Below are 27,767 nucleotides of genomic sequence, written 5' to 3'. Positions count from 1 at the left end.
GTAACCGAGGAAAGTGAGGGGGGCGCTGGGTAACGCCATTTTCACGCACCGCGCAGTCAGTCAGTCATCCAGCCAGTGGACCAGCGAGCTGTCAGCTTCACCGGCGACTCGTCAACTTTTAATTCAACCCCATGAAGCCGCCATCAAGTTAGTTTTACGGACTGCCATGGAATTTAAGGACAACATGGTTTTCTGTATTTATGGCTCCGACTAAAGCCAGTGTTTTGACAGTTAGCCGGTTAGCTATGTAGCTAGCTGGTCATATTAACGGAGGTTGATGCAGTGAAACCCAGAGGAACATATCCCATTCGAAGACACTTTCGATATTGTGTTTTAAAAGTGAAATACTCTATTTATCGGCTAGAGTTGTACCTTTAAAGCAACACCAGTTTCATTTAAAAAAGACGTGATTTGGACGTCAAAAAGGCGAGATAAATTGACGTTACATTGAAGCTACTTTGGAAACGGATGTCCTAGAGAACGGTAAGAATGGCTCCGTGTATTTCTTGGAACGGTCATAAACTAATTAACCACTTTCACTGAAATATTCATATCGTTTTGAGGTGTCATCTTGTGAAACAACAATACCATGAATTGTTATATATTTTAATAGGTTTTAGAGATGGTTTTTTCTTTCATTTGTGGTCCGTGTTTACGTTCATTGCAGGAATTAGACGCTATAAGCACATTAACTGTCACTGAGTGCTAACCCAGAGTTAGCCCTGCAGTGCTTGTGTGACAGGGAGGTATTTTTGCTAACTGGTTCTTCAGGTTAATCCATTTGCTAGTGAAATATCTGGGGACAAAAGCAGCAGGAACAACAGGGGCATTGACTGAAAACATGCCTGGGAAGGATGCACTGGTTGGGCCACTGCAGCAACCCAAAAAGTCTTGATGTTTGTCATGTGATAGTTATGTTGGATGTCCCTTTCATTGATATTCAAAGCGGGGTTGATGGCTCTGAAAGCTGCCTGTGTTGAGGAGAAGACAGGGACACTGGATCTCAGTGTGGGAATCACAGCTGGGAAACACTGAAAGGTGTTTTATGAATATCTGAGATTTAAGTCACAATGTCTGAGTCTACACTGTATGACTGAAAACCGGGCTATATGAACTATTATTGGGCTACACAACCTTGGCAATTATTCATGTGTGCAATACTCTGCAATAACTATTCAATTGTGCAATATTCTACATAAATTATTAAACTGCAGTACTTTCATCACTGTTTTGCACTGTGCACTTTGAGCAATAATCTGTTTAAGCAGTAACATTCTTTTATAATATTAATACACTACTGAATATGATTTAACATATTTTGTAGTACAGTGTGCACATGTTTACTCTTATTTTTGGTTTATTCAAGAGTATATGAAAATGGAGCAACTGTCACGAAATCCATTTTCACCTCAGATTTCTAAAGTATTCTGATGATAGAAATCTGAGGAGTACATATAAGGTTTTCTTTCTGAGTATGTGTACCCTGCCCTGCAGTCATTAATATATAATCCATCCACAAAGGAGTAACTCTTGACAACCTGCAGCAGGGCTCCTCCTGCAGGATACAATCCCTCCACTCTCCTGGGACAGCTTGTTGTGTGGCTGAATCTCAGAAGGTTTTGTGTGTGTGTTGTTAGTTGAAAATGATAATCAAGTGTGGTCGCTGCAGATTTTTTTGTAATGCTGCAGGTCGGCTTGAGAAGCATAGAGCTCTTCTGCAGTTGCAGCATTTAAAGCAGCATAACATTTTAAGGTAATTGCTGCTAAAACATTGCAGATGCAGTACCTTTTTTATTTGACTGTTGTGTACTTTTACACATTGCACTTGCAGACTTAGTACTTGAATTTAAATCCAACCAGTACTGTTTTGTATATGATTTTTTTTTTTTATTGTAACAGATATTTTGTACAAGGGTTCTTTCACGTTGTGTCTGTAATGAGGAGACATGGTCTTAAGTACCAGGCTTCTATTGGCATTTCTGTACTGTTACTTCTTTTAACTTATTGGCCTGTGCAGATATATAAATCTGCCCTAACCGAATGTCAGCCGATCTATACTAGTCTGGCTGATTTATGGCTTTGGATTCAATTAGATTTAACATAAAGGCACAGGGTTTTAAACCTACATCATTCAGACATTAGAAAGAAAATGCCTAGCCTCGAAATTGTTTTTTTCTTCTTCGAGCTTGTGTCTTTGCAGCAGAAATACTTATTAAGAAAATACACTTAGTTGCCAGTCTATTCGGAACAACTAGCTCAAACGTATGGTCTCTTAAACAACAGTCCGGCAGTAAATACTTTTTTAAAGGTTAGAATGTTTGGTTTTTGTTCAGTTTTTAATGAACTGTTTTGAAAATGTGTTAATCAAACTTTGAAGGCTGCAGTTTGTGCTTTTGTCACAATTAATCAATCTATTGTCAGAAAATTCATCAGGACTATTGTGATATTTGATCAATTGTCTTAAATGTTCCAGTTTCAGATCCTCTCATTAGATGACTTTGACTTATTTCAGAGTTTTAACACATCTCTTTTGATTAATCAAAAACATATTCTTCATCAATGATGAAACAAATGAACATCCAGCTCTTTCATAATGGCTCTGATGTAATCTGACTGATGAGAAATGAGGCTCTCAGCTTTGATGAGTCACAGAAATGAATTACCTAATGAGAAAATAAGATAAGACTTTTATTGATTCTTCAAGGGGAAACTTCGATTAGAAGGAACTCACTCTTTTGGTAACACAGTCCTAAAGACTGAAATGTAATCTCTGCTTAGGCAAACCAGATATCAGAAATACATTCAGTATGTTATCTCTGTATATTTCAGGCTTGGTAGTGCTGCAGCGATGAGCTACTATGTCTCTGTACATCAGAGCATCTTCAACTACTTCACTGAACAATGATACATTAGTCTCTCGCCCAAAGCCCAAAACAGTCATTGGTGCTCTTCATCAGAAGTGAGGGGTTTACCAGAAGTGAGCCTGCGACTCCTTTTTAAGAGATGACCCATAGTTCAAGATTATTTCATCAGGCAGTTATGTTCCTCTGTTGGATACATTTGAATCAGATGTTTTCACACTTTTAATTGTGTTGCCTGTAGGTCCTCCTGAGACACTGAACATCAGTTCATTATTGATATGAATACTTGTAGTTTGCTCTGTTTCAGCCCTGCAGTGTCATGTCTCCGCTGCCTGATTTGTTAACCCCTTTCTGGGTGTCTGAAGCTAATGTGTCGTCACATGATACACTTGTAAAGGCTTCATAGTTGAGTTAAACTGAGGGAGAATTGACATTTGAGAACGGCCTCATATGAAATCTGTAGTACAAAAGCAACAGCACAAGATGTATGTGAGCAACTTTGATCAACTTGAAGAGGCTTTAATCGTTTTTTATATCATCAAAGTATCACTTGACTACTGCTTCTTGTATTTGCAGATGTTATAGTGTCTGTCAGCTTGTGGTTTTTGTTTTTAAGGACACCATCATTACTGTTTGGTCTTCACTCTCACAGCTCTCATCAGGGCTTTTGTCAGCAAAAAAAGTGCTGATGAACCCCTTTAACACCACTGGGCTTAAACTAAAAGGTAAACAGACACAGCTGGAAAGTAGCTAGTTCAGAAAGTGGATTAAATAGCAGTGAACTAGAAAACACACCCTTAAAGGAAAGTGAGTACTGGACTTGAATTAGTTAAGTGGATAAAAACACGTCTCTGAATGAATGCTGATGAAGCTCCAGGAAAATTGGGAACTTTTTATAATTGCAAACAATCACTATATCAAATGAAAAGATCATGATGTGTCAGTGTTTGCAGTTTGATTGGGAACCTGAGTGGACAAAACGTTTCTTTAATCACGTCTAAAGTGTCAGTCATTGAGAACGTTGTCTTATAGTTTTGTAAATGTTCTATTAACACAATGCGGCAAACAACATGTTTACTGCATTAAAGACTTTACTTTACTTCACTTTTGTTTTCAACTGTGGTAATCACAGCTAGTGTTGTTAACTACCCTGCCACGTTTCTAAAGCTGTTTTTACCAAACAAAGACAGTAAAAAGCAAACGCAAAACATGTTTTTTGCCGCATTGTGTTAATAGAACATTTACAAAACTATAAGACAACGTTCTCAATGACTGACACTTTAGACGTGATACAGGTAGAACAACTGTTGCATTCTTGAATCATGGATAGAAAGCATGTAAACAAACGCCAATATATGTTATACTCCGAAAGATAGAGAACCTTTGACTTTGAGAGGCTCTTTCAGACTCTTCTAGTTCTTTAATGTGGATGTGAATCCCAGTTCCTATCTGCCCACACATCGCTGACTAAGAGTATTGCCACGCAGTTCTGCTCTTCCTGCTGCTCCTCAGGCATAAAGCCTAGAGCAAGCACTCGATGTTCCTCTTCTTCCTTGGTCCCAAACACAACCCACCCCTCCTCATTCATACCCTACAATTCTCCCCATCACCATGCTTTAACCTGCTTACTGTACACGAGGAGCTGCAGCGTCCCCGGGCTCTCCCCTTCAAGCCAGCTATCTACATTTCAAAAGTAGTTTCTGTGCCTTCCCCCTGTGGCGCTTTGTGCTCCGAGACTCATCTGATGCCAAAAAGAAATAGCTTGTGCTGTCACTTTCACTTCTGTATTACACAGCCTGCTGGGTTTTTGCAGTTAAGGATAGTTGAGCTTCCTCTGTGTTTATAATGTATAAAACAGTGATTTCTAATTTAATATAGTACGTGTGCCTTTCAATAATCCACTCCAATAGGTTTCAAAGTGTAAGAACAACTTTTATTACGATAGCTACATCTGAAAGAATAGTATTTCCCCCCCGTTGTGAGCGGTGCAACAATGTCTACTTGTCGGCCATCAGGGAGTTGTAGCTGTATTAATTATAATTGGCATGTTCTCAATGAACTAATAGAGTATTACGAGTGACCCAGCAGACCTTCTGTTCTCTGCAACATCATTGAACACTTGTAATGAATGCTCATTACCGGCCTACATTGTAACGTTTTTGGGTGGTGGCTGTTGAAAATTCAAATCTGACAGATATTGCCGTTGTTATTAGCAGATGATATTGCTTGTTGTATTTCTCATAGATCCCCTGTTAGTTATTTCCTAATGACTTATCAATAAAGATATCCTCCAAGCTAGTTCGTATGAGAATGTAAAAGGGAGTTTGTCACTGTTTTTGACATTTTATTAATCATATAATGACTGAAACAATAAAACAATCAACAGATTAATACTGAAAATAGTAGTTAGTTGCAGCGTTTATTTGAAACTGATGTTGATTCAGAGCTACAACAGGATAATCACTCTAATCTGTTTGCCTACGATATCACTCAGTCCCTCTGAAAATGCATCGGGGCTGATCAGCCGCAGTTTGCTATCTATTTTTCACTGAAAGTCCCCTCGCGCTGCTCACCTGGAGCTGCTGTTTTTCCATATTCTCCTGCACACAGTTTCCTGCCCCGCTGTCAGCTGATAGGCTGCAGGCGTGTTGCTGAGTCACATGGAGCGATAGGAGCTAAGGCTCTTCCGAATTCTGCTCGCTCGCTCCTTAAATATTGTTATTCACACTTGAACTGAAATGGTAACCTAAAGCAGTTCAGGACACGTCTATCACCGCAGCTTTTATACTCAGGTTGGGCAAGCTGTTTTTATTATTGCAAAATGAAGGGTAACATTTACGTAAGTCTGCCACACCAAAGATTACATTTCAGTTCTTTCACACAGCAGTGCAATGAAACATAACATCTGAGTGTGTCTGTAATTATTCTGTGTGTGTGTGTGTGTGTGTGTGTGTGTGTGTGTGTGTGTGTGTGTGTGTGTGTGTGTGTGTGTGTGTGTGTGTGTGTGTGTGTGTGTGTGTGTGTGTGTGTGTGTGTGTGTGTGTGTGTGTGTGTGTGTGTGTGTGTGTGTGTGTGTGTGTGTGTGTGTGTGTGTGTGTGTGTGTGTGTGTGTGTGTGTGTGTGTGTGTGTGTGTGTGTGTGTGTGTGTGTGTGTGTCGAAGTGTATTGAGTCATTGTCTGAAAAAATATTTATTAACAATGCAATCTTTTAGTAACTTAGTAAAAGGATACCAGATGAAAACTGTATATTATGTGATATCTAGAACAAGTAGTTTTTAGGCAATAAATGCTGACTTGACTTCATAAAAAAGATCAAGCAGTATAACATAACGAACCATAAAACACATTTAAAGACCGGCGGCATCATGTTTTTTAAGTTTTCTACTTTTTGTGAGCGTTTCCCTTTCTAAAAATCCTCACCTCATATCTGTCGTTATCTGTTCACCACACACATCCCACAGCCCTCAGATCCTGATTTGAGCTGTCAGCAGGCGGCAGGTTTATCGTCTGCGGTCATCATCACAGCTGCACCAAAGTCGCTCTTTTTCTGAAAGCATCTCAAGTGATGACGCCTCAGTCTCAGAGCTCTTCCTACACTATTTATCTGCGACCTCGTGTGTATTCTCTTGTCTATGCAGCTTTTTCAGTTGCTGCAACACCCTGCTGCTGTCAGTGCCTCACACAAAGACACCTTGGGTGAAGTCTGAGTGAGAAACATTTTGTTATTAATGATCTCAACCTGAAGCAAGTACTGACACTCACAGGTCTCACACTTTGGTTTAAGACAATGTTGTTTCTCACCCGGAGCCGAGTATTGATCGTAAGCGGAGATGCATCAGGGTGTGTTGCAGCAATGAGACAAGAAAAGGTCAGGAGGAGGCAGCTTGGAAGGAAACATCTGAAGGTTGTCCAATGTGTGGCTTTGTGAAGACTCCTATACCTAATGGTTCTGTTGTTTCTGAATTTATTTCAGAAGTTAACCCTGATCAAACTTTTTAATGCGTTTAGATTAAATGTTCTGTCAGGAAAGAACAAGTATAGACATCATGAGACAAGTTCTTTCTAATGTGGAAGTCTTTAGATGACAACAAGCTGCTTTTAGTTTTCTTGTTTTTATGAGATTTAGAAAATGTCTTTCCCTCTGGCCTCAGAGAGCGCGATGTTTGAACTTCTAAATGAATGGACATCCCTATCTGTTCATTATAAACTGCACATTTATACGTGTTTCTTTTATCATTGATCTTGGTTTAATTTGTCTGATCTCCAGGAACGTTCTGGTAAAAACAACTTGATCCACTTTAAATTGGATTCATACATAATTTAGAAAATCTTTTTCCTTTCCCTGATGTTGAATCTGTAGAATGCGTGAGGACATGTCCACCATGGTGTGCGTGAAGGAGGAGGAGGACCCTGGGGAGAAGCTTTCCCAGGAAGAGATCATCTCCCGGACCAAGCAGGTGATCCAGGGGCTGGAGGCCCTGAAGCAGGAGCACCACTCCATCCTGGACGGCCTGCTGGGCACGCTGCGCTGCCTGAAGCAGGAGGAGGAGGAGGGCGTCCTGGTGGAGGAGAAGTCCCACATGATCCACAAGTCCATGGAGATGCTGGAGCTGGGGCTGAGCGAGGCACAGGTGTGTAACGAGTCATTATCATGAGTTATTATCGTTATGCTCTGTGCTCGATATCCAACAGATCCAGGTCACAAGCCATGCTATTTCTGTGAATAATATGCAATTCATTTTTTCTTAAATAACTCCCACAAAAGAAGGTAAATATATTTTTCGAAAAATAAATATGAATTAATAGTTAATAGACATATAGAAAAGAGAAATTAAATCATATCAACAACTTGTAACTAAGTGAAATGTACAGCTTAAAGGGACCATTAGCGCTCACAAAGGGGGACGTGCTGCTTTGAAGGCACACCACGTTCATAATAATCAATAATTGTTGTTGCAATCATTTGTCAACCAAATGATCTGAACATGAAATGCTGAATAGCTTTGCCTTCATCTGCCGTTAACATTTAATATCTCCAATCTTTTAAAATTCTTAAAATATAAACAGTTATAGCATGTCGTGTTTTTCCTTGTGAAACCATTTGAAAAACATATTATGAGAGCAGGACTTTTTTTTTTTTTGGTCGTGGGTTGTGAACCAGCCGCCAGGTATTTTTTATCTCTAGTTGCATGAAACTGGAGAATTTAATTTTCATTTTAGGTATTTATTGTTGCCATAGACACGAACAGGAAGGTGCGCATCTTTGTTCAGCCAACACCAACTTCGACTTTTGTTCTGCTTTCTGTGCCCAGAAGCAGCTGTCCTGTAAGCAGCTTCTGAGGAGTTAAATGAACAGCAGGCAGACAAACGGTCTCCACGCTGGTGACGAGTATCAGATATTCATTTCTCATACATTTGTTTAAATCTCTTGCGAGTGGCAGACTTCAAAAAGATTCCAGAAACGCTTAAAAAAATGCAGTTTGCCTTGCTTTAGCCAAACACTTAATAACAGACTAAGAAAACGAAGCGTACACACAAATTCCAATGCAAGGTGTTTACATTGCACTCAGAAGTTCACACACCATGTCTCATGTTATACACATACATACATTTTTGTTTCACTAAGACTAATGAACCTATCTGGAGACAGAATAAGTTATTTTCCAAAGTCTTTTTGAAGAAACTTTTTTAAATGCAGAAAACTTTGGTTATGCCTCTGCTCAGTTGGCCCATGAATCACTGATGAGTCACTGTTTGTGATTTAGCCCCTCTACGTCTCCCAGCACGCTTTGCCTATTAACAACACAATACACTGCACTGCACCATGCAGAGTCTTATATCTACCTTCAGTCTTTTGGGTAGCTTGCAGTTATTGTAAAACAGAGTGTGATTCATATTTTCTGCATAATCTTTCTGCCTCCAACAACCCCAGGTGCCACCATGCTTCAAACTCTTTGTCTAATTACACACTCACACCACATGCTATTAAGTGGATCCTTTTACTCAAAGTGGCTGACAATATCATTAGTATACAAATATTTAGTTCTGGTGGGAAGTCTACTACTTTCACTGGTAGTTTTAGTACCCTAATATATACACAAGATGCAGCCACTAAAAGGGCTACTATATTCTTAGAATTAAAATATGTAATGTTTTTTGTAATTAGTCCCTGGTAAGTTTTAAGGTTATGTATACGTTTGGCCTCTTTTGAAAGATTAAGGTGTAATGATATTTTAACATATTAAGATATTCTTGAATTTCATCGGATTTTCAGGGGTTTTTCAGATCAGCACAGGATGAATGCAGCTACAGTAGGAGTGACTGAGAATAATCATGAATATTATTAAGAGGTTGTTCCACATGTGTCAAACTCAAGGCCCGGGGGCCAAATCAGGCCCTTGGTGGATTTAATTTCGGCCAGGATTTTTGTAATGCCAGGATAATTTGTAATTACTATTAGATCTGGCCCGCCGGTATATTGCACGTGCCTTCACTCAATCCTGAGGGTTTCCTCAGCTCAGAGCCTGGCCCCAAACATTGATGAACTTGCGCCCAAGATGAGATGCCAAGTATCTGCTTGAACTAGCATCACAGAGCAGCAAACTGAGTTTACATGGATGCTTCCTTCTGCACTTTTTCTCTCACGACAACAGGGCATGTTTGTTTTTTCTTTGAAGAAATTGTTTTGTTGAAGCTGTTGTTGCCCTGTGGAGAAATGTAATCATAAGAAATGACTCTGCAGATAGAGCCATAAGAAATGACTCTGCAGATAGAGCCATAAGAAATGAATGCAACTGATTATTTAATGTTTAATCTAGTTTTTAAAGGCAATTATGTAAGCTTTGTTAGTTCCAGGTTTAATATGTGCAATACATTCATTTCAATAAGTTTTGCAATAAACATTGAACCAGTCCGGCCCTCGACTAGTACCGACTGTGTATTTGAGTTTGACACCCCTGCTCTAAGCCAACCCATAAAAACGAGATCATGTTCAAGGACCGTGGCTCAGGGATACAGGCAATATATCACCCCAAAGACTCCAAACATCCAAATGATGTGATGAGATTATTAGTGACCTTTTGAAGCAGCTCTGGTGTGATAACAACCCTCCCTTTGCCTTGTTCCAGGTTATGATGGCGCTGTCGAGTCACCTGAGCTCGGTGGAGTCGGAGAAGCAGAAGCTGCGGGCTCAGGTGCGCCGGCTCTGCCAGGAGAACCAGTGGCTGAGGGACGAGCTGGCCGGGACGCAGCAGAAACTGCAGAAGAGCGAGCAGAGCGTCGCACAGCTGGAGGAGGAGAAGAAGCACCTGGAGTTCATGAACCAGCTGAAGAAGTACGACGAGGACTTGTCCCCATCTGTAAGTCTCCTTCAAAGTTAGCATGCTTAAGATGTTCTTAAGAAATATGTTAGAAAAGTTTAGTTCAATCCTGGATTTCAAGTCAATCCAAAAAGGAAATAAGGTATCAAGCTTTCCTTAAGTGGTTCAGTAACACTTGACAAGTTTCTGAAGAGGCTCCACACTTCATAGATGTTCTGCTTTTATATGAGTGAAGTTTTTATCTTCCTCTCAAAATTTCCTATTCCCTTCTGTACCTTCTCTCCCAGTGAATACGTCCTATTTTTGGGCTTTAAAGTCACCTTCTTGAACTCCTTATCTGCAGCGGGGTTGATTTAAATGTTATGAATATATACAATCTCAGATATCTTAACACTTTGAGATGTGCTTGCCTGGACCCAGACTACAGAACGACTGCATCAGCACATAAATAAGGCGTTTGTGATGCTCTTCTATGAATTCAGAGTCAGTTTGTTAATTGACTTCCTCATCTTTCTCTCCCTCCATGGCTCCCCTCTCAGGATGAGAAGGACTCTGACTCCAGTAAAGAGAATCTGGATGATCTCTTCCCAGATGACCACGACGACCAAGCTCCAGGCAGTAAGTGTTCCTCCCTCCTCTTTGTCCATCTACTCATGGCCAAGAAATGAAATTAAATCCCTGGCCTTGGGACGTAGATTTAATTACATTACATGTTACTTTTAGACGCTTTTATCCAAAGCAACTTACATACTCAACACTGTGGGCAATCCCCACAGGAGCAATTTGGGGCGAAGTGTCTTGCCCAGGGACACAACGACATGCTGACTGCAGTGGGGTTTGAACCTGTGACCCCCTGGTCCCAACACCAAGGCTCTATCCACTGCGCCACACGCCTCCGAATTGAAGGGGTTTCAAAGATAGCCAAGTGGAAAGATAGCTGTGATATAGAAAAGTTGAAAGACATAGTTAACTTCAGCTTGAACAAAGTGAAAAGGATAGTTCCAAGTGGACCCAGTGTTAGTATGAGGTTCTCTATACAGTCTATAGTCAGTGTATTACTGCAGTAGATGGCTAGAGAATATGTACTGCTGTGGATGGGGTGACCAAGCAAAAAACACAAACACGCCATCTTTGTTTTTCTGTGTTATGCAAGGTACAATAACTGTTCTTGTCAAGGGGGTCTGGTGGCTTAAAAGAGAAAAAAGATAACATCTTTGGCTCCCCGTTAAAAAGGGCAGCAAGAAAAAAGGTTCTTAATTCTTGGTGATCACTATTAGGGGGCTAATCACGTTTTGCTTCCCTTTACAGTACCGCTATCAAAATCAGAACAATTCCTTTAATACTTGGTAGTTTATCTATGTTGTGAATGTGCAGGTTTTTTTTCTGAAAAGTATAATTTTTCTGAAGTTTGCAGTCATTTTGAAAATGTCACTGCTTTAAGATACATTCATTCTCTTTTGCACCGGCAACACTCATACAAAGTCCAGTCACTGAATGCCACCAGTCAGAATATATATCACATAATATACAGTAGCAGGTTTCTCCTGCTTTCCTGAACTTTTCTGAAGCCTCATTAATCTTTGATTCTTCAACTCTGTCTACTTTATGGTTTTCTACCCCGCTCTGACTCTCTTTTCTCCCACTTCTCATGTCCACCCCTTCCCTCTGTGTTTGAAGGGCTGGTCTTTCAGCAGCTCAGTAGCCGAGACAGTAAAGCTGTGTTGACTGCAAAGGCCCATTAGTCAGGACCTGGTTTAATCTGGAGGAAGGCCAAATGGGGTGAAACAGATTGCTGTAATATACTGTAGTTCCGGGTATATAAAGTGTGTCCTTTTTAGTGTGGCTGTATCTAGGGTAAATAATCTTAGGCAAAATACTCCAATAGTGAATAAAATGGCAATCATTTAAATATTTGGGACCATGTAAAGAATGTTCTTCTTTGTATAAACCCAATAAAAAAGCAGCATTTGACAGGTATTATAACTTCATGTTAAACCAAAACCCCACCAGAAGAGCTATGGCACTAGTAAATTGTTGGTTTTGGTTGTTGTTTGGGACAACTGACAGAGCCACCCACAAGCCTCTGGTCCCCACAAACAACTGCAAACACTTTGTTCCCAAACTTGGCACTGAACGAGTTTTAAACCCTTTGTTGCTCTAAGTTGATTCCCATTTGGCTCCTGGCACCAGTTTGTCAGCCAGTTTCAATTGGGGACAAAATGGACAGCAGACTGCTTCACACTCTTTAACTACTGCAGATCAGTCTATGAGTCAGACTGCAGCTTTGTTCACTTCACCCCTTTGTCAAACTGTTGAATACATCGCTCAAGTAGGAGGTTTGAAATAGAATGAGATTAAAGTATATCCAGCAGAACATTTTGAAAGAGAGTAATACATGTTTTACCTTTTTTAAAAAAAAATGTAATTCAGTCTTGATAACCATATCATAGTTTCATATCTTTTAGAAAGAAATGATGAGAAAGGGGAAGTTGGCTTTGACAATAACTCCAATATAGAATAACGCCAGCTGTGTCCTTTTGCGAGTCAGAAAGATCAAGAAACGAAAATGTCAGCTACACATTTGCGTCTGATGCTCTTCCTCAACTGAAGATATTAAGTTTCACTTCTTTTTTTACAATGAACAGCTTGTTCTCCAGCTTTTCCACCGTCGATGTGCTCGTCAGAATATGCTCAGTGGTAATTCCCTTCTCTTATGGTTATTCGTTGGTGTGATTTTAGGTTTTGACCCAGACTTCTTGATGTTATGGCTCACATTCTGACTGCAGTGCAGGTTTTAGAGCTGAGGAAGCAGGCTGATTTCACTATATTGTGTCTAATTTGAAGACTACGTGGAAAACTGAATTCAATTTTCAGCATTTTCTCTAGCAGTGTGAATAAATCCTTTGCTGTGTTGAGCAGCACGGACTGAATATGAGTTATGACTCAACAGGGGAGACAGAATGTAATAGAGTGTAGCTGTGAGTTACGTCGGGGACTATGGGGAGCATAGGATTTACATTCTACAGCATAAATCTCAATAGAAGGTGTGTCACTGACTGTAGAGGTCAATACTGCATATTGATTTAAAGTTTAACATATGACGTTTCTCTCCTGAGTTATTAAGATAGAGACATCAGCGTAAATGCTATAGATAAGAAAGCCATAGAAAAGGACGGGCAGGAGATTTGTTTAGAAATATTTGTTTTAATTTCTTTGTTCCATGCTTTAATGTTCAAAAATGTATTTTTCTCATACTGCCTGTGCTGCACCACCCTCTGTCTGAAACAGAGTCAAGTCAAGTCTGCTCTGATTGGTTAGCTGGCCGGCTCTGCTGTGATTGGTCAACTGCTTAGAGAAGTCCCGTCCGTCCCTTAGCCTATCACGTACAATGTGGTTGAGTGCTAGCCAATAGAAGCAAGAGTGTTACAAAGTGATGTCATTATGTTACAGAAGCAAACAAAGGAGTCCAATGGAGGTGTTTCGGGCAGGGGGGGGGGGGGGGGGATGGTGTGTGGGAGAGAAATCCCTCTAGAGGGAACACAGGGATTTGCAGACCAAGCCCCCAAAAGCATAAAAAGGCCTCTTTAAAATTGTTGTTGTGGAAATGTGTTTTTATTTTCCTAAATGTATCTGATCCCCGGTTTTTGAATTTCAAAAAAGGAATTGTTTTCAGGCACTCAATAAACGGTTGGTAATTACAAGTGAGGTTTTAAAAAGTAGGACTGTTGTCATGCAATAATTATGCGCCCACACCCATTTACACATAAACATGTTTCATTGTTGCACACACCCGCATACTCCTGCTCACGCCTACATCAGCGCTTACAGTAAATACTATGTAGACGCTACATTGTGGATGGAATATACAGTACAAGCAAAGGACTATAAATACCAGGCAGGTGGGAGGTAGCCTGGAGGGTAGGGAAGCAGCAGTTTATTGGTTTCAAACTTCATTTTCTCCTCCTTTGTATGAGATTAAATAAAAGTAAAAATCGAATTAGCATTTTAGCAGACTCGAGGAAATGTGTGTGTTCTTTTATTCAAATGGAGAAATTGAAGGGGGGGCTGGTAGGTGCATGGTGAAGAAATGCAGTATCGGATGGCATTAATCTTCTATGTGTGAAAGAGAGCTGTGTGTGTGTGTGTGTGTGTGTGTGTGTGTGTGTGTGTGTGTGTGTGTGTGTGTGTGTGTGTGTGTGTGTGTGTGTGTGTGTGTGTGTGTGTGTGTGTGTGTGTGTGTGTGTGTGTGTGTGTGTGTGTGTGTGTGTGTGTGTGTGTGTGTGTGTGTGTGTGTGTGTGTGTGTGTGTGTGTGTGTGTGTGTGTGTGTGTGTGTGTGTGTGTGTGTGTGTGTGTGTGGTGGATTAGATTGGATGTCTTTCATCCTCAAGCTTATTCCTACGCTTTTGAGGTTTTGTTGAATTGCTGTCAGCAGGAAATAAGATGATTATGATGACAGCTCTGCCTCTATTTAAATTGTCCTCAGGCTTATGCACTGTTTTTGTGTCCAAATATTTACATTTCAGTCATTTAGCTTACTATGTCATAAATAGTTAGTTACTCAATGAGCCTGTGGAGATTTGGTGTCTTGCTCCCATAGCAGCATTTGTTAAAGGGGCGATCCAAGGATTGAGCGTTGCACCTCCATCAAAATGTTTAAAAGAATTGTAGAAAGCAGAGCATGAGATCCAGCTTCTTAATTGAGATGATGTTGCTTTCTAACTTCTTAGCATAACGACTTTCGCATTTAAAAAAAAAAAAAAAAACAATTTCACTAACCCCAGAATTGGAATCAGAATCAGGTTCATTACCAAGTACGTTTTCACATACACTACAATGAATTAGCCTGTGCATTTTGGTGCATAAAAATAACCACCGTAAAAGAAAACGCATCAAAGGTCAAGAATCACAAATATAAAACAATATATATAAACATATTTTTACTATAAAAATATGCAATACTTTATGTCGCAAACATTTAAAACTGTATAATTCAAATTTTTTAGAAAAATAATTGGCAAATGAATCAATGCAAAGTGATTATCTGCACTCCACACCCTTTGTATCACATGATGTTGATTGTTGTTATTTCTGCCGTTGGCGTTCCCACTCCAATCGCCAGCAGCTCTCCTTGAGAGTACATTTAGCGCTGCCTGCTATTTTTTCATAAGAAACCCAATGAGGGGGTTTCCTGGCCTCTTGCCACACACACACAGACACACAGACACACAGACACACACACACACACACACACACACACACACACACACACACACACACACACACACACACACACACACACACACACACACACACACACACACACACACACACACACACACACACACACACACACACACACTCACACTCACACACTCCTACAGAGACAGAAATACTGCATGTCACGAGAGAGATTCTTCATCACGTCCTCCTGACACTGCAGAATGTTCTGTGCATCGTAGCAGAATGAGGACATTGTTTATGTGTGACTAATCTTGTTTGTTGGACATATGTTTACAGCCAGCCCTGTGTTTGTTTGTTGAGGTTTCAGCTTTGACCCACAACATAGAATCAAAATGATCTGTATTTTATACATAACTTGTCCTTTTATGGATTTTTATAAATGGGTCTAATGTAATCCTTTGCTTTCTGGATTATTCCCCCAAGTGCATGCAATTACATTGAAATGTTTAAAATCCTTGAGGTGCGTGTCCTGACTTAATATTTGTCTTCCTCTTTCCTCCGTGTGTCCACAGTCCAGCCATCTCATGGCAGTGCTGCAGCAGCGGCTGCTCAGCAGGGGGGCTACGAGATCCCGGCCCGCCTGAGGACCCTGCACAACCTGGTGATCCAGTACGCCTCGCAGGGCCGCTACGAGGTGGCCGTGCCGCTCTGCAAACAGGCCCTGGAAGACCTGGAGAAGACCTCTGGACACGACCACCCAGACGTGGCCACCATGCTCAACATCCTCGCCCTTGTTTACAGGTCGGTTCACCAAATCATTTATCTCGGGGCCCGGGTTGCAGTTGTGGTTTTGGAAATGGGGTCCTGGACATACAGCAGTGCAGGAGTTTATCTGCAAAACCACAGGGGGGCTTATATAACTGAGAATGCATATAAAGCCAGAATGCTTCACCTTGATTTTGGTTTAATTTTTGATTGTTTAATCAGTTTAGGGGAAATATTTCATAGATTTTTAACACATGGCAAGTTTAAGATAATATATTTGTTCTCTGTCAAGTCCCTTTGATGATAAATCAAACAATTGCAGTCAGTGCTAGGACTAGTTTTTAATTCCTCCTCTGTTTCTTACATCTCCCTGTTTGCACCATGAAAACAAGTCTTTACTAGCTTGTAAATCTTTAAAGTACCGGGCTACTCTTGACTATTTTACAAGCAGCTCCAGGACTTCTTATTTGAGTAGAAGCCTGTTAGTGAAAATTGTGATAATGTTTTGGTAGTTTTCAATGAAAGGAGTGTTTTCAACCCTGCTGCTCTCCTATTCAAATTCAAAAACCCTTAAAATCCTACTAAAACGTGGCTTTTTACCACCGAGTAAGATGTGATAATGGTAACAGCATGTTGTCTGTTTGTCACCATCACAACACAGTGGCATGTCCCTTGAAACCTCTTGCTAACAACCCTCAAAGCATTGTGGGACAGGCTTCTAATATAGGACCTCCCCAGCGGTCGTTGGATGCCTTTCTACGTCAGAAGTGGAACAAAGCAAACACAGCAGACGCAGCCAAAAGATTTACCGTACCGTAATAGAATCGGGGAAGTGTTGATTTCCCAGCTCAAGAAGAAAGGAAGAAAAGACTCAAGTGTTTTACAGGAGTTGGACCCCTTTGGTTTCTTACCATCCAGTGTGAGAAAAAGTTTTTAGAGAGTACTTGTCCATGGACAAGTGAGTTTGGCAATTTACTTGTCCGAATACATTTTTCACTTGTCCAGAATGGACAAAAATTGGGGCCACTGGAATCTTCTTCTTCGCCATCGTATTTTACATTTTCACACATAGGGTTGGGTATCGTTTGGATTCGAACGATTCCGGTTCTGCTTTTCGATTCTGGTTATTTTCGGTTCTTTGAGAGGGTAAAAATAAGTCCCATGATAAAGTGGGAGAAAAATATATTTATGAAAACATTAAGTCAAATCTGTATTCCTATTTACAAATCACTTCATACTGTTTAATTTATTATGGTTATTGAATACAATTATATAAAAATAATCTCTGCATTGTTTAGTTAGTTCTAAGTGGTGCAGTTTGAGAATGTACAATTGGCCCAGTCTCCTCTGATGTTACACTGCAACCTGCCTGATACCTGCCTATGTAGAAAAGCGCTAGCTAGGCCTTAAATATAATGATAATAGGCTAATAATAATAGCTTATAATAAACAGTAATAATTAATTATTCGCTTTTCTACAACTCAAAGACGCTTGCACGCTTACACATGTCCTTATGCATGTGTATTACATGCTGCATCTGCCCAGCTGCTCACTGTTTGTAAAAGTAAATAAATAGTATTTTCATTTAAATAATGTAGTTTCTATACCCTGCTTCATAAACAACACTGACATCCCTGTGCTCCTCCGAGTCTGGGGCTCCGGGGATGTGAGGACAGCGCGAGGACACAGGGAGGCTGCTTCACTTCATAAAGGAAATGGCGGTCAATATTAACAACACAGGAGCTAAAACGCTTAATAACCTTCATTACGTGTCAGATAAAGAACATAAGAAAGTTTGAAAAAGATGAGGCTGTTAAACGGGCAGCGGATCCGCTGTGTGTAGAAAGAGAGAGAGACGCTGAGCTGCACCATGCAGCGAACAGCTGATCCGGAGCATAGAGGGAGAGCTGTGGTCCGCGGGGCTCGGCCTCGCCTCCTATCCTCACAACTCTTATTAATCCCGGTACCGGACAATTGTTATTTGTTCTTACTCGGAACAGAGTTTTGCTTCCCAACCCTGCCACTCTGCTACACTTCCAGCGCTGCCCCGCCCAGCCCCCGTCTGTACAGAAAAAGGCGAGATGCATTTCCTTAGGAATCGACAAGCAGAACCGAAACTAACATTTCTAAACGAACAATGGCGGACACTGACAATTTGCGAATGAGTTCTGCCTTTTGTAAACTGAATTTATCAATAAATCAGGGCGAAAAACGTCACTTGTCCGCCGGACAAGTCAATTGAAATATCTACTTGTCCGATATTGTAAATAACACGTCCCGGACGGTGGGACGTGTACTTTTTCGCACACTGCCATCACAAATCTTATCCATTGAATAGTGAGTGCAGTGACTAGTCAGGAGAGAGAGAGGGTCGCCTTGTTGTCAGCTGTTTGTTGCATTGACTGTGGGAACTGCTACAAAGCTATTTGGAACTTGTCGCCTGAAAATAATGGGCTGTTAGTGGAAGTTGTTAGCATAGTTTATGTTTCTTTTCTTTGTGTGCTTGTCAGTCCATCTCTGTCTGTTTTTCCTGTCTCACTCTGTCTGCTTCTGTCTGTTTCAGGGATCAGAACAAATATAAGGAGGCAGCCAACCTGCTGAATGATGCTCTGGCCATCAGAGAGAAGACCCTCGGCCGGGACCATCCAGCTGTAAGTGCATCTGTCTCTACATAACACCCAGAGATGTATCTGAATTATAGTCATCTAGAGTTGTTATCCTGTATTTTAAATGAACGTAGTAGTTTGTAGGGTGGTTTTTAGTACATAAAATAGCAAATACTATTAAATAAATACTCATAGAAACATTTAAACCTAACAAAAAAAGTAATACTTTAGCAACGTGACCCATGTGTACGACAATAAAGAAATAATTATCATTTCTGAACAGCATTTTATACATTTTTTAGCTGAGAGTTAGATGACAAGATTGTTGCCACTAATGTTTGTATGGTAAATATGAAGCTACAGCAATTACATGCATTGCTGAGCTAAGCATACAAACTAAAAACCGCTAGCCTTGCTCTACAGAAGCCTAGCAGCACATCCAAAAATCTCTAATTACTATGTTTTACCTCGTTTATTTTATCAATACAATAATTGAAGCTTCAAAAAAAACATTTGTGATTTTGTTAGAGTTTATATGCCGTTGCTTATGGCCTAGTTTTGTATATTTTTGCTAAAGCCAGGCTAGCTATGTCCAGTTGTTTTATGCTAAGCTAACTGGTCGCTGTGTTGCTGTGGCTTTATTATAACTGTACTAACAATAAATTGGTTTTGATCTTCTCGTCTCACTCTCATAAAGACAGCAAATAAGCCTATTCCCAAAATGTCAAACTATTCCTTGAAAATAAAGAGCTCTAAAAATTGATTTCTTAACCCTTTAAACCGAGTTAGTACATTAATGTAAAAGAAAATAAGACTTTATCTTGTTAGACACTGAAACTGTTATTACCCATACCCTTTTTTATTCACCTATTTGTGGCTGCGGCTGCAGTGTCCTGGTTTCCCCCTCAGAAGACCAATACAATTCATTTAAAAACATTTACCCTGTTCCCCCTCAGGTAACGCATATAACAATGTTTGAATGACTGTTTTGAGGCAGTTATCATTATTAGAGAGCCCATGAAGCTAGAGTAAGTTTCAGAGTTGCTAGGTGGTGCTCAAGGATCCAATGTACTTGTTGGAAAATAAGTTTTTATAAAAGTGTATTTCTGAACATGGTAAGCATCTTATCTAAAAACAGCTTTAACTTGTTTACAGTCAGAATTTCCATTAATCGACCATTTGCATTTTACATCATTTGTATGTAATGCCTTACCTAATACCTAAGATTTCTCCATTTTAGACAACATCAATAACAACAATTTTGTTCTCCGGAAATACACCTCGTAAAGTTTTAATGTTTAATGCTCCTCAGACGATCTAAATTATTCATTTGTAATCACACTTTTCTCTTCCAAACACCACTTCATATATCTTTCCAGGGTTGTGACTGCAGTCCAGGACTGGACACGGCAGATTCCATAAATATTGAACACACTGTTTTTCTCAGAGCCCATTACCTTTTGTTTGTCAGTGTGAGTGTAAACATGCAGCAGGTCGACTAACTGTGTTAACCCCAGCAGGACTGTGTCTCTGTCTGGACCTCCATCCCTCTCTACTTTGTGAAACTGAGGTTAGCCCTCCCCACCCCCCCTCTCCCACCTCCACCCTCCCATCCTGCCATCTGTTCTCTTCGAATTTGTTTTTTTAGTGATTTCATCATCAAGAAATCTTAGTTTTGGCAACACTATAGCCGGTTATTTGAAACAAATTCCTCACACCTTTCACTTTGAATCCCATCTATTTCGAATCCTCTTTATATCTAGTTTTTTCCCTTTGCGCTATTTTAAAAGGTTAGATATTTAGAAGATCCCATCCAGTTGATCAGTTGAACGTATGGAAATAGTTAAGGGCTCCCAGCTGAGTGCTGCTGTGCCCCAAAGAGCAAGAAGGTCAGAGACAAGAAGCTTCTTATTGTTGTTCTTTCCTACGTGTTGAACAGCCCTTTCAAGCATCCGGCTCTTAAGTTCTCTGCATGGAATTTTTTTCTTTTTCCGGCCGTATTAAAGTCAAGAAAACTGGGTTTTTTTTGTTGCTTTTTATTGTCTTCCAGGAAAAAGATAGATTGACTGATCTGCTAAAGTATGTCATGAAAAACAAGATCTTTATCTTATCTTATATTGTTGTATTTGAGGAACAGTTTTCACCTTTTGTAGAGAGCATTCTTATAGATTCAATCAATCAATCAATGTTTATTTATATAGCCCAATATCACAAATGTTACATTTGTCTCAGTGGACTTCACAGTTTGTACAGAATATCAGTATGACAATACGACACCCTCTGTCCTTAGACCCTCACATCGTACAAGGAAAAACTTCCAGAGAAAACCCCACAGTTTAAAGGGGAACATGGGAGAAACCTCAGGGAGAGCAACAGAGGAGGGATCCCTCTCCCAGGACGGACAGATGCCGTGTGTAAATCGAAGAGATAATACATTTTACAGCATAGGTAGAAGCCTGTGACCTAAGACTTTCAACGACATAATTACTCTGTAGCTATGTTAGTTTGACAATAAAGAACCTTGAACCTTGAAATGTTTGGAAATGCATGTGTCTATAATAATAAGATGAATCCACGAGGATATCAACAATCCTGTGGGAGCCATCAGGGAAGTAGTATGATGAGAGTCAGGCAGGACCGCAGAGACTGGTTCAGCCACGACTCGAAGTCCAGAACTCAGGATAGAGGATCCAGGACACAGGACCGCAGCAACAGGATCAGCCACGACTCAGGATCCCGGCGTAGAGAGACACCAAAAAGAAATTTGGGGGAAGCTGGGTTATTCGGAACATGAGAGTACACAGGTACAGACAGAAGGAAGAAGTAAGGTGTCCCCCGAAAGTCCAAGCCTATAGCAGCAAAACTAGATTGTGAAGTAAAATGAGAATCTTTATAAATGATACTGAACAAAAATCTAATTTTAGGAATACATTTTTAGAAAAAGCAAGACATTTTCTTTAGGGAACCTTTTTATTCTTTTACGCTGCTCGTCTTGTTACTCTCCTTTCCCTCTATCACTGCCTCACTCCGTAATAAACTCCATCTCCCCCCTCCATCCTCACCCCTTCCTTCCTCCCACTCTGCCCACATGGCCCCCAGAGCCCGTCTGAATCAGAGATCAGAGGTGTCTTCCCGGCACCGCTGCGCTGCAGTCTCCCTCCTGCTGACTGCTCCAAATTCGTCATACATCTGATTTGGATCAAATTACAGCCCACCATAATCACTTCCTGTTTCCGCACGTCTTCTTCCTCCTTGTTAATTACTCTCTCACCAGATCAATGGCCCTCTGCCACTGTGGCGGAGTCTCGCGGTTGCACATGGGTGATGATGATTAAGACCAGGATTGAAAAACAACATATAATAAATAATGTGTGTGTTCCTGTCAGGTCGCTGCCACACTTAATAACCTGGCTGTCCTGTATGGGAAGAGGGGGAAATACAAGGAAGCAGAGCCCCTGTGCAAGAGGGCGCTGGAGATCAGAGAAAAGGTAGGTCAAAGGTCATCTAACACCATGAAAAAACTGATTCAGAAGCTGTTAAACACATGATGGGAAGCCATTACGAAGCAGATGTGTTATACTTGTTCTCCACAGCCAACATATGCTCAGTTTGTTCTTCACCAGGCGTTAAGCTTTCACTTTGAAACTAAAGTTTACTTTCGATTCACTTTCAGACAAACTGTGTGTCCTATTTAGGCAAACAGCAGAGAAACACTAAGCACTGGATATATCACTCAAGATGGTACCCTTGAGCTGTAAGGCTACAGAATGGAGGAATAACGCTTAATGTTTCTACATCCTGTTAAGCTTTCATTTTTAGAAGTATACAGTGAGGACATTGAAGGATTTCATATTCCAAATTCTTTGTTTGATTTCACACGAAAGTATACCAAAGCATCTTCTCATCTCGATCCAATGATGCATACTTTGCCTGAAATGACGTCATTTGATTTGATCAGTTGTAGATGGCAAGCAAAATCAATTATATTTATATGGCCCAAAATTACATATCACAAATTAACCGCATGGACTTGGGGTTAGTTAGTTAAAACAAAATCCGTCTTTTTTTTACCCCAGTTCCATATAAGGAAATAATTTATAAAAAAAATGTAATAGGGAAAAAAATTGAAGAAACCTTAGAAAGGGCAACACTGTGTTCACACTCTGCAACCAAGCAAATCTAAGCTGGATGAAAACAGGCTCCATTCTCTCTGCTGTGTGATGAAAGTCACTAGATGTAGCTGGACAAGATAAAGCATGCAGCTTCATATTTATTTATTTTACCAGAAAGTCCCATTAAGACCAAACATCTCTTACATGACATAAGATAAGCACCCAATTAAATCCCTCGCTTTGACTTTGTCATTGGTAGAGACACCATAATCCAACTTCCAAATGTGACTTTGAAATACCCATGCAAACCACTTCCCTTCCCCTCTATGCTCTCCTAATTTCTCTTGTGTCTTGACTAAATGCATAAGAAATGTAACTGCTTTGCTTCTTCACGCATGTTCTTAGTATTTCATTGTAATGTCCGCTGATTAGACTTGCATTGTTCTTTCTTGACTCAAGAAAGTGGGTCATAGGCCAGCCTGTACATAGATCAGTGGAGATAATCATCTTTATTGTGTCTGACCTCTAGTTTGGTGCTTACAGAGATGCTGCTCAGCAATCCTGAAAGTGCAGACAGCATTTCTCACTCACTACTCCCGCCATCCTCGGCTCCTGCCTTTGAACATTTCTCCTTCGCTCTCTTTTTCACTCCTCTGAGTATGAGACGTCAGCTTTGGTTAACCTGAGCGGTTTCATTTTTTATTCTTTTGCTACTTAAACTATAATGATAATGCTTTCGCTTAAGCTTAAGGATTTGCAGCTGAGTTTCCCCTGCACAGAGCTGCTGCAGAGCTGCTGAATCAGAAAGCTTCTACTGACAGTTTGCCTTTTTAAAGAAGCTCAGGTAAACTCGGCTTACCAGCGAGTTTGCTTTGCATCAGGGAGATGGGGATGAGCTATAAACTGATACAAAACATTTTGACTACTATAGTCAGACATTCAAACATTTAGTTGCTGAATCCAGGAGGATTCTGCGCTTTGGTTCACTTTAGGAATCCAGATCTGATACTGATCCAAGTGGTTGTATGAAGTATTCATAATGAATATCCATATTTTCTATAGAAGTATGATTTTGTTCCAAATGCAATCTAATAAGTGTTTGGATAAGTTGCCACCTAATGACTGACTGAAGAATATACAAAATGTTCCAAACTATATTGCCACTAAATATTCTATTAAAGGAATAATATAGAATTTGTATTCGACTCAATCCCACTTAAAACACCAATTACCCACTAGGGTACCATATACTGTAGTGAAAATGGTCTCTAGGAAATGCAACAGTTTGTTTGATTGTTTGATTTATTGCTACAGTGACCTGCTCTAATTGAGCCCTTATAAAAAATGAAAATATCGACTAGTTTTGAAAGATTTCTGTTTTCAGTAGGAGTTAAACACAGGCAGGCTGTGGAACTTATATGAAGCCTGGTAGGAAAAGTATAACATATTTAATTAGTCTTTTCCTTCTTGAAAGGAAAAGACTAATTAAATTCTGTCTCAAAATGAGGACAGAATACGCATAAACTTCTCTCTCAAAATTGTCTGAAGTTTAAAGCTAAAACTTTGGATAACAGTGCCATTTCTTTCTCTAACTCAAAGCACGTAACAACGATTTAATCTGACTGTATTTTGACTAGAACAGCAGTATTGTTGTCTGCTCAAATGTCCTTGAGCTGCAAACTGAAGCCCTACCTGCTGCTAGCTGTCTTTTAAACCGACTTCTTTGTTGAAATATGTTAGTCTGTCACAGAGGGATAGAAACTAAATCCTAGATTCCTCAGAAATCCCCACATCCAGTAAATATTTGGATAAAACACAGATTCAGTCGATTCCCTGTAAGTAGAGGCTCTTCGGCTTGATTTAAGATTAAAGTTTCCAAAAGCTTCCCGGAAACCACTTCACACTGCAGCACTTTTGGTATTTTAAGACATGACGGCCATCAATAAACACAATCAATTCCTCGGTGACTCAGACCTCACCGTCCAGCACGGCTTATGGCAATCCTTTTCTAGCTAACGATGTTTATAGGAGAGCTGTCAGATGTGTGATGCAAAGGAGGAGACTGAGTAAATACTGTAGGTAGATATCTCTGCACCATCCTGTGGATCAGAGATCGTCCAAACTGAGGGGGAGGATCCTGTAAGGGTTTGATTTCAGACCCTACAGACATATTCTTTAATAATCTAAAGCCTAATCTCCCCCAAAGGCTTGACTTATGTCTCTGATACTCTTTCATTTTTCACATCAAGTGCTTTCTTTCTCAGATTTTCCTCGGCACTCCCTCCCATCGTGTTTTTTCTGAAGTGGTTTCTCAATGCTGCAGAGAGAACTGTCTTTCTCTGACCTAATGTCATTTTCTCTTTTGCATTCTCTACTCGTTCATTCTCTTTCAAAAGGGGAGTGCAAGGAAGGAAATGAGATTTGAGGTCTAAGCCTGTCTCCTTTTCTTTCCCTCTCTTTTCTGCATGTTCATTTCCCTCTTACACTCCCTGGTCTCCTTTTCTTTGATGGTCAGTCAGTCTCAGTGAAAACCCTGTCTACAGTTTTCTAGCTCTGGCCACCTATTCCCTGGAGATAATTCTCAATCTCTTTCAAGCTTAATGCACTTGGCACTAATGGCTACTCAGTCAGCACATATCGACAAAATCACATCCACTTAAAAAAAAAAAGAATGGTGGTGCTTCTTTTGGCTGTGTGCAGAGATAGGGGGGAATATCGTTATTCAAAAAAAGAATGCTGTTTGTTCTTCCATTGATGCGTTTGTCCACTGGACTCCGCTTTTATTTAATCAAGCGCGTCAATAGTCCACAGGTCGAAATCCATTAGAAGACACCTCTGTATGTTAGATAGAATTGTGAACAACAGTTAAAAGATGAAATTCCCGATTTTGTAACCAGGTTTTATGGGGCTCAAAGTATTAAGGAGGTTATGTGTTCACTGTTTGTTATTGGGAGATTTGCTCATGTCTTATATTAGATTCAACCTGAACTGCAGGAACATCACAAACAAACCGCAAAAAGCCGAGCAAAAGTCAATGCAACCTGGCAAGAGATGTAACAAATATTCCCAATAGTCAACATATCGGCAAGCCACTTTGTATTCCAAGAACATTTGGACCTAAAGGTGGACCCAGGGGGATTTTCAGAAATGAAAGAAATGAATGATTTCCAAAGTTTTCTAGCCAATTGTACACACCGCAGGTCTAGGCATCAGGTGGTTTCAGGCTGTTGGTATTTCCACCCCCTGTTGACCAAATGGCCCAATGTCAGACACAGGTTGTCGTCTAAAGCTTGTTATGTTTTAAGTACCGAGTGTTGTTTTAACCGCCTCTCGTCTTGCTTCCGTCCCAGGTGCTGGGGAAGGACCACCCGGATGTGGCCAAGCAGCTGAACAACCTGGCCCTGCTGTGTCAGAACCAGGGCAAGTACGAGGAGGTGGAGTACTACTACATGAGAGCGCTGGAGATCTACCAGACCAAGCTGGGCCACGACGACCCCAACGTGGCCAAGACCAAGAACAACCTGGTGAGGGGTGGAGTCTAGGATGAGGAAAAACAGTTTAATAGTAGATATTTTGTATATTAATAACAATAATTAAAGGGGTTTAAATGGATTTTAAGGATTCTGTTAGATGCTAAATGAATGCTTAAGTGTTTCCCAGTTAAACTTGTGTTTTATTCCAAGTTTTGTTTATATATTTCAAATGAGAGTTTATGAACTACTTAAAATCAACATTGCAGTACTGAAGCCGAGTAACACCTGAAAAAAGCAATGTGTTTATGTGCCTCTGGAAGATTGCTAATATTAGCCATCCTCGTGCTTTGTATAGTAGGTGGCAAGAAGAGCTACATATGGGCCAAAATCTGAATCGGCAAGAGCCTCGATAGTTTTCTGTCCAAGAGCAACCTGAGCCTAAACCCCAACACCTGTCCCGGGCCATAACTAGAATAAAAACCAAGATTTCTTCTGCTAAAAAAATTGAAATGAGTATATGGATGCTACATTTTTACTTTAGGTATTTTAATTGTGATAACAAACATTTTGTGTGACACATTTTACAACATGCCACTTCTCTTACTGAACATTCAAAACATCCCAAACACTTTTATTGAGCTTCAATGCTACTCTTTATAATTCATCCCCATGATTTAATCACAATTATTATGTTCAAGTAAAAATTATACAACAAATGTAACAACTTAGATCAAGAAAAAAGAAACGTAAAATACTTGATAAATGTTTTAATTATTGATCTCCTCAGGGCAACTGCCTCTGTCTCATGTACAGTGTCCTGCTGACTCTTAATGTCTGGTTTCTGTGTTCCTCAGGCGTCATGTTACCTGAAGCAGGGCAAGTTCAAGCAAGCTGAGACTCTGTACAAAGAAATCCTGACCCGTGCTCACGAGAGGGAGTTCGGCTCTGTTGATGGTACGACATGTGACTGGATTATACACACACGTACACACACACATTTCAGCCAGTATCATCTCCCCCAGACTCACTTCAAATACCACAAACAAACATCTGACATATCTCACAACCCCTGCTGATTTATTCTTCTAATATAAAGGTTAATAAATTCAGGCTGCTGTTCTTTTTTCGTAGCTGTAAACAAAAATGACCTTTCAGCTGAAAAATAAAAAAAGGTTTACTACTTCAGAACCAGTGACTGTTGTTTATCTGAGTGGATGTTTGTCAGTACTGATGAACTTCTTCCCATGTGTTTCTCTGCAGATGAGAACAAACCAATTTGGATGCATGCTGAGGAGAGAGAGGAACAAAGCAAGGTGATTAATATCTGTTCATACCTCGCAGATTGTCAAACCGACTTCAATGGAATTGGAAAACGTATAATTCCAGTATTTTCTTGTAATGTGAACCGATATATTCTCAATTTGATATTTTAATGTGGGCCCACAAGA

The 27,767-nt window shown here is 40.2% G+C and overlaps 1 protein-coding gene across 1 annotated transcript; it reads left to right on the top strand.

Moving 5' to 3' along the window:
• Nucleotides 1-27,767, top strand: LOC307045941 (kinesin light chain 1-like). Its single transcript, XM_079691997.1, has 10 exons — nucleotides 1-483; nucleotides 7,222-7,492; nucleotides 9,989-10,219; nucleotides 10,720-10,798; nucleotides 15,935-16,163; nucleotides 18,692-18,779; nucleotides 22,121-22,222; nucleotides 26,197-26,370; nucleotides 27,174-27,273; nucleotides 27,580-27,767. The coding sequence occupies exons 2-10, from the start codon at nucleotides 7,223-7,225 to the stop codon at nucleotides 27,750-27,752; spliced, it is 1,446 nt and encodes a 481-aa protein (XP_079548123.1). The 5' UTR covers nucleotides 1-483; nucleotide 7,222; the 3' UTR covers nucleotides 27,753-27,767.

The sequence above is a fragment of the Notothenia rossii genome (genome assembly GCF_949606895.1).
Source record: "Notothenia rossii genome assembly, chromosome: 7".
Classification (NCBI taxonomy): domain Eukaryota; kingdom Metazoa; phylum Chordata; class Actinopteri; order Perciformes; family Nototheniidae; genus Notothenia; species Notothenia rossii.
The sequence above is the reverse complement of the archived record's forward strand: the minus strand, read 5'-3'. Positions and strand labels throughout refer to the sequence as shown.

What these genes read in the sequence shown, in the direction of transcription:
- LOC307045941 (XM_079691997.1), top strand. Translation starts at nt 7,223, where the DNA reads ATGCGTGAGGACATGTCCACCATGGTGTGCGTGAAGGAGGAGGAGGAC. An exon ending in ACGAGGACTTGTCCCCATCT is followed by an intron (nt 10,220 to 10,719) that starts GTAAGTCTCCTT and finishes CTCCCCTCTCAG; the next exon opens with GATGAGAAGGACTCTGACTC. An exon ending in ATCCTCGCCCTTGTTTACAG is followed by an intron (nt 16,164 to 18,691) that starts GTCGGTTCACCA and finishes TGTCTGTTTCAG; the next exon opens with GGATCAGAACAAATATAAGG.